A 7,390-nucleotide genomic window follows, 5' to 3' on the forward strand; every position below is an offset into this window, starting at 1 on the left:
AAGGGTTTTTTACTTAGTGTAGTCTGTTCAAGCTCCAGCTGTGAAATCATAATAAAACGTGGGGTGAAGTCTGGTGGAGGTGTTTCTAAATATTCACCACAGCCTCGCACAAACTATCCCGACGCTGTAAACTGTCCAGCTCAGCCTCCAGCTGCACGCACGAAGACTTTTATTCTGATATACGCTCAGGAGGGGGGGGGGTGTCGGGAGCGCGCTCTGCTGGTGGCTTTGAGTCTATCCGGTTGGTTGCTGAGGGTGCGGGAGCGCGCCCGGGCGGCTCCGTGGAAAAAAGAGGCAGTGATCTCGGTGTGACAGCTCAGAGCTGTCCACGTCAACACACCGAGCGAGGGCAGCGATGGACTCCGCGTCTCTGGTGAGCGTCTCCCCCGGTCCGCCGGTGCGTGAGAGCCGGCTCCTGTAGCCGAGGTCTCTGCGTGTGTGTGTGAGCAGCCTGCTGTGCGTGTTTGTTTCTGAGCGTGCGGGACATTTGTTGCGTTATGGCAGGTTCGGTGGAGGGAGGTGGGGGTGGGACGGGCTGACTGACGGACTGACCGGTGTCCATGCATCAGAACCGGGCTGTGTTCACTCTTCACCGGGACTGTGTCCGTGTCCGTGTTACTTGGCTGTGCGCGCGCAGGCCTGATCTGATCTCGGCTGGTCATGCACACTTTTCAGCCTGTATGCGTGTAAAAATAGTGCAGATTGTCTGCGCCTCCGTGTGACAACTTAACTCCATTATAACAGACTGGGTGAGCACCAGCTGTGATCCACTTATCCACGGAGTCCACGCGGAGCGCAACAGGACTGTGTAGTGGGCTGTAAGCCAAAGCCCGTGCTGATATATACACGGAGAGAGGACACACTCCTGTGAGAGGACACACTGCTGTGAGAGGACACACTCCTGTGTGTGGACACACTGCTGTGAGAGGACACACTCCTGTGTGTGGACACACTGCTGTGAGAGGAGCAGTGTTAACGTGTCTCTGTGTGTTTAAATGTCTGCTTGTGTTCAGCATATGTGCACTGACGTGTAGAGCAGAGTAGGTGCCACGTCCACCGTTCTCTCTCTCTCCCCCCCCCTCTCTCTCTCTCTCTCTCCCTCTCTCTCTTTCTCGCTCTCTCTCTCCCCCTCCCTCCCTCTCTCCCCCCACTCTCTCTCTCCCTCTCTCGCTCGCTCTTTCCCCCCCGCTCTCTCTCTCTCTCCCCCGCTCCCTCTCTCTCTCTCTCCCTCTCTCCCTCTCTCTCTCTCTCCCTCTCTCCCCCCCCCTCTCTCTCTCTCCCTCCCTCTCTCTCTCTCTCCCTCCCTCTCCCCCATTTATTCAGTCCAACTCTTTCATCTCTCTTTCTCACGTTTCTCAGTTTAATGACTTTATCTTTTTCCCTTCTGCATTCATGACTAATGACGTTTAGACTTAAAACTAAACGTATAATTAAAGATTACATATTATGCACTGACTACATATGACCAGACTAAAATCCATGCATGCATGTCACCAAGGTAACCTAAATAATTTAAACCTTAGATTTTAAGTGCTTAAACTGCATTTACATTAAAATCCACATATATAACATGACCGTAGAACAGTTGAGTATTTTTCACACTAACTAACGAGCACCGCTGCTTATGTCATAGATACATTTAGTGTGTCAGTGTTAGGTTTACTCGTTGCCACGGTGACAAGCTGATGTTAGCAAACTTTGGAAACATGCTAATATATATGATTAGAGTACTTCTTCCTCCACTGCTCTCTCAGCATCTTGCACTTTCACTTCCGCTGAGTTGTGTGTGTGTGTGTGTGTGTGTGTGTGTGTGTGTGTGCTCTCACTACCATTCTTTCCCCTGTTCTTGCTCTTACTCCATCATCCCTTCTTTTCTTCTATACTGGTTTGCTGGTTGGTCCCTTGCTATTTGAAACCATGGATTTTAAACGTCCCTTAAAAGTAAATCTTTAGTTGACATATCACTGATCTCTCTGGTTATATTGTCTGATACATGTTATTAGACTAGTTAGATTGATTTGTCTACATCATCATCAGCGTCCACCTCGCCTCACTGTAACCATGGTAACACGTTGTAGGTCTCTGGTCTAAGTTCTGTGATACACTCTGACTGTGAATCTATGCTAGTCAGTGCATAACAGAACTTTGTCCCGGGTCTGAAAACTCTTCACAGAATGGAGGAAAAAGTTCCACATCTGGAAAACTGAGCCAGTGCAAAAAAAATGGGTCAATGCAGCCAGGGCTGAAATGTAGGAACTGGTTAGACTGGGCTGCTGCTGGGTGTGTATACCACAGTGAATATAACTCAGGGTGTTAACTGGGAGCAGGTTGATATCACATACCGGACAGGTGTGGGCGAGGCTGAGGTGTTTAAGAGCTGTATGTATGTATCTCTGTATTGTTTCAGGAACCCTCCCTCTACACAGTAAAGGCTGTTTTTATCCTCGACAATGACGGAAACAGACTCCTGTCGAAGGTAAGAGAGGGGTCGTAAGCTTCTCTTACACCTTTCAGCTTTCAAAATAAAAGCCCTGCTGTTTGCCTCCAGCTACACTCTTCCATGTGAAGCAGGAGCAGTAACAATCGGTCGGGTCAGCATTAGCCTAAAAGCAACACATTAGCCAGCCGAACATTATTCAGAACCAGAACTGATTGATCTTTTAAATTCAACGTGTTTTTTTAAACCAGCTGCACCTCACCTGGCAAATGAACAGAGACTCGAGTGCTAGCGGTGGCTAATGTAGCACCCAGCCAGATCAATTGAATGAATAAACAGCCAGCTGGAATCACTTCAATGTTACATTTGGTTTTTCATTTAAGTTATTGTGCTAAACTATGATGATCTGATGCAATAACCCCAGCACTGACTACATTTATAACCCATGCCTGTTTCAGTACTACGACTCGGAGCTCTACCCCTCCATGAAGGAGCAGAAGAACTTTGAGAGGAATGTTTTCAACAAGACGCACAAAGCAGACAGTGAGTTCCACCCCAGCCTTATGTATTGTACTGAACACTCATACATACATCCACTGTGTCAACTGTGGCACATTCTTCTGGAACGTGTTGCCTCAAGCTGTCTTTACATGAGCCAGATCCACTGTGGAACCAAACCATGCTGATCCACAGTACTCGTGTTAGCGTGGGGAAACCTGAGCAACGCCTTTTTTTTATTATTCCAAGTTTCACATGGCTGATACCCGAGTCCCTGCCCCTGGCCTTCTTATCATCCGCCCACTGCCCATCCTTTGTTCCTCACACCTCCTTCATTCCTCCTTTTCTTCCAGGTTTCTATCTTCTTCATATCTTCCTATCATGTTTCTTCATTCAGTCACTCTCACCCCCCCCCCCTCCCGTCCTTGTGTGTAATTTTGGCATCATATCATGATATTACATAAAAAGTGGAATAAAATGAATAAAGTCCCCGTCTGTATGTCCTTTCCTTCTGCAGATGAGATAGCTTTCCTGGAGGGGATGACCATCGTGTATAAGAGTAGCATAGATCTCTTCTTCTACGTAGTGGGCAGTGCTCAGGAGAACGAGGTACGTCGAATGGATCTTCACTACCTGCTGCAGAATTAGCTGTAAATCAAGGCTTATCCTCCTTGAGGGTTTTTGTTATATGGAAATGAAATCATTTCTCTCTACCAGTGCAGCTTTACACAGCACATCAGCTAACAACTGGTTTACGTCAATGCATGAATGCTGTCTGCAGTGGATAGCTAGCTGTGGTAATAACAAGTGAGCCATGCAACATGGTAACCAAAGCCTTATTTACACTGCAAGCACATGAGACCCTGTGCTGCTTAGGCCATAAAAAGGGACTCAGGTATTTATTGTTGTTTTTATTCTCTTGCCAGCTGATGCTCATGTCAGTACTCAACTGTCTGTTTGACTCCCTCAGCCACATCCTCAGGTACGTCTTCTCACTGACCCCAAAGCAGATTCATTACTGTGTGGATGAATTAGTGATATTTAGCATCTAAGTAGCGTCACTGCTAATGGAAAGCCACATGTGATCAGGGCCCTCTCTCCACCAGAACCTCTCAGAGAGATAATGAATCTCCGTCTTTAATGTAAAGTTCAACAGCTGTGTGCGTTTGACATGGAAAGAAATGGTGATTTCATCTGGGACATCTGGAGAAACCCAGAACGGCACCTCACCATCATTTGTTTTGTTTAGAAAGATTAGAAAGCTGTTTGTGTGTGTCTTAGTGTGAAACTGTGTGTGTGTACGTCGCACGCCAGGTTCCCTCACTGTTGACTGCAACACTATTAGCCAAACAGCGGCTGATGTGGTTGCTATGGGAACCGATGCAGTACTAATGCAGAGTGTGAGCGATGGAGACTTGGAGAGATTATGGTATTATACAGCATGAAAGATTACAGGCTAGTCTGAACGGCACAGTGCAGCATGTAAAGGTTCACACCTCAGAGTTCCCTGTTTGGATATGACCAGCACAGGTCTACGTGCTGCCAGCTGCTCAGATCCGTTCATCCCTCAAACTATTCCAAGCAGTAAAATGAGTTACAATACAGTGAAATGACATGATCCAGAGTAATTGACACATTTTTGCGTGTGTCCTGCAGGAAAAACGTGGAGCGGAGGTGTTTACTGGACAACATGGAAGGAGTGTTCCTTGTTGTGGATGAAATCATTGACGGAGGGTAGGAGAGTAATCATAAGGACAACTTTGTGTCGTACTCTGATTCTAAGTGTTTATTTTAGTGGAGAATAATCCCAGGCCTGTTTGTGCTGCACTCTGCTCTGATTGGTTTCTTTGTCCCGTTGCCAGGGTGATTCTGGAGAGTGACCCCCAGCAGGTCCTGCAGAAGGTCAACTACAGAGTAAGATGCTGTCAAACACCCTCACCTACCAATCATTCAAATGTTTGAATAAGTATCATACAAGACAAGTGTTAAACTCTAAAATATCCATGCAGCTGGTCGGCCTGTTCAGAATGATGATGCTACATTAGCTGTAGCTTCTCAAAGCTTCTCTTTATGTCGGCTCCTGATCTCCTCTTACCTGCTTCACCTTTCTTTCTCTCCTTCTCCTTGTCTCTTGTCTTCTGATTGGTGTAGCTAATGTCAGAGCAGGCCTATGGCTTCGTGCTGTTTGATTACATCACCGGTAACCTAGATGGACAAACAGACAGGAGCCAGCTGTAAACAGGCAGGACGAGGGGGAGAGAGACAGTGAGTTAAAGAGGAAGTTAGTGAGGAGTGAGAGAGTGAATGGGAGAGAAACAGAGAGGGATGGAGGAGGAATGGGCGAGACGGGTGAGGTAAACGCATGGTGAGAGAGCATGCAGGCTAACAATTTGACCTGCTGGTGGCGCTAGACGAGGTTTAACCACTGAGAACCATGACTCCAGTAGTCAAAGTGACAGACAGAGCAACTTTGCTAACCATTAGCGTGGCTGAAACCTAACAGCTGTTTGATTAACCAGTCGTGGTCAAATGTCCTTGAGTTACAGCGTGTGCCGCTTCTATAGATCAAGTGCTGCCTGCAGTGTTTGCTGGTGTATTATACGTGTGCATGTCATTTCTCTACTGTACTCACAATAATCCCTTTTTGTTTTACAGGCAGATGAAAACCCTTTAAGTGAGCAAAGTGTGGCCCAGGTAAACACACACACAGACACACACACACACACACACACTCACACACACGCACACAGACACACACACAGACACACACACACACAGTTTAAGTTATGAACACATGGTGATACATCACATGCATGTCTAGAGACTACACTTATAAGATGATTGTAATACGAACAGCGGGTTGTTTGTTGGTTTTTAAGCATTTGATCATATTTACAAAAACAAATGTCGCCAAGATAAGAAGATTTAGGTTAATGTAGAAAAAGTTGTTTCATTTTTTTAAACTCAGAACTCAGATTTTTAGTCAGACTTTCAAAAACTCAGAACATAAACACATTTCAAACACGCTCTTCTGTACAGAGAGGATGCATGTAAACCAGAAAAAAGAAAGAGGACCTAGAATGTGTGTGTACTTATGGACCGGATGTTGAGACAAAATTATTAGTAATGACGTTCAGGAGACATTAAAAAACATCTATAGGTTGCAGAAACTGTTCTCATACAAGTGCTCACATGTAATAACATGCATTCAGTTCGATCTCAGTTCTGTCTTCTCTCCTAACCCTTGAGCATATGTTACCCTCGGTGTGACTTCAGAACCTACAGTCGACTGATTCTTGCTTTTTTGACATCTGTCTGCAAACACACTAAGCTGCATGCTAACAAGCTGCCTCTGCTGGCTTCACTCTTCTAATGCACCGTGCAGCAGCAATATGCTTCACAGCTAATAAACAGTGCAATGGGTGTATGTGTAGACAGTGACTGCAGCCCTCTCACAGGAGAACTGATGTGTCCTCCCTGCCTGGGTGCAGGAATGAACATGAGCGTGGACATGTTCTTGTGCTGACTTGTAATAGATATGATGTGAATTAATGCTTGTGTGTCTGTGTGCTCATGCTCTAAGCTTCTATTAATCTGCTGCTTTAACCCTGACAGCACCTAACAGAGAAGCTGGCTCTGACCACTAACGTAAGTTTCTACTAATGTTACATTAACACAGCAATACAGAGAAACACGTGTTTAACTGACCATGCAGAGTAGATACGTTATATTCCATGGCTGATCAGTATCATAGATTAAAGTTGCAGATAACTACTTATATGAGTAATAAGGACTAGTAACAGAGCACTGTGCGCCACCTGGTGTTGACATTAGAAACAGCAGTCTCTCTACTAACATTTACATTAAAGGCAAAAACACAAATAAATGAGATAAAAACATAAATGTGAAAACCAGCAGCTAAAAATGTAAAGTTTGAAAAGTGAAGTAAAATATTTACAGTTCGTGTATTTTAAGGCAACGAGCGACACTCTCAGCCCGCGCAGGCGCACTCTTAGCCACACAGAGAACCCGGAAGACAGCCGCCGCCTGCTGAACTGCTGCTAATCACAACCATCACTAAAACACCACAACTACACAACTACACAACTCAGACCGTTACAACACACGCATTATCAACACGCCTGCGCCCACAGTACGTCACACATTAGCATTTCCCCAGACAGCGCACAAACGCGTCATATCCACGTACCTCTGTAGAGTGTCTGCGCTTTGAGGAGCTTCAGCGGGAACAGTAAATACAGACAGTAACAACAGTTTGACATTAAACCGTTCATCAGTTCGCAGCAGTGTTTAAACCGTTTCATATGACCTCATTCAGCCTCTGTTCAAAAGAACCGCGGGTTCGAGGCCTTCCGTCCGCTCTGATGTCACTGGGCTCATGAAGAAGGTTCGTGTGCTCAGCCTGCACTCTAGTGGCGAAAGAGTGCTGTTACA

At 45.8% G+C, this 7,390-nt stretch overlaps 1 protein-coding gene across 2 annotated transcripts; it reads left to right on the forward strand.

The window, feature by feature from the left end:
* Nucleotides 1-251: 251 nt before the first annotated feature.
* Nucleotides 252-6,613, forward strand: copz2 (COPI coat complex subunit zeta 2). Of its 2 annotated transcripts, none has more exons than XM_028412471.1 (9): nucleotides 252-373; nucleotides 2,408-2,476; nucleotides 2,896-2,980; nucleotides 3,453-3,544; nucleotides 3,862-3,917; nucleotides 4,592-4,669; nucleotides 4,798-4,849; nucleotides 5,591-5,629; nucleotides 6,551-6,613. In XM_028412471.1, the coding sequence occupies exons 1-9, from the start codon at nucleotides 356-358 to the stop codon at nucleotides 6,596-6,598; spliced, it is 537 nt and encodes a 178-aa protein (XP_028268272.1). In that variant the 5' UTR covers nucleotides 252-355; the 3' UTR covers nucleotides 6,599-6,613. The 2 variants fall into 2 exon arrangements, with proteins under 2 accessions (XP_028268272.1, XP_028268271.1); XM_028412470.1 differs by lacking the exon at nucleotides 6,551-6,613 and adding an exon at nucleotides 5,087-5,200 and having other exon boundaries at nucleotides 253-373; nucleotides 5,591-5,631.
* The last annotated feature ends 777 nt before the right edge of the window (nucleotides 6,614-7,390 follow it).

This window comes from Parambassis ranga, chromosome 8 (genome assembly GCF_900634625.1).
Source record: "Parambassis ranga chromosome 8, fParRan2.1, whole genome shotgun sequence".
Classification (NCBI taxonomy): Eukaryota; Metazoa; Chordata; class Actinopteri; family Ambassidae; genus Parambassis; species Parambassis ranga.

What these genes read in the sequence shown, in the direction of transcription:
- copz2 (XM_028412471.1), top strand. An exon ending in TCCCTCAGCCACATCCTCAG is followed by an intron (nt 3,918 to 4,591) that starts GTACGTCTTCTC and finishes TGTGTCCTGCAG; the next exon opens with GAAAAACGTGGAGCGGAGGT. An exon ending in GTGAGCAAAGTGTGGCCCAG is followed by an intron (nt 5,630 to 6,550) that starts GTAAACACACAC and finishes TAACCCTGACAG; the next exon opens with CACCTAACAGAGAAGCTGGC.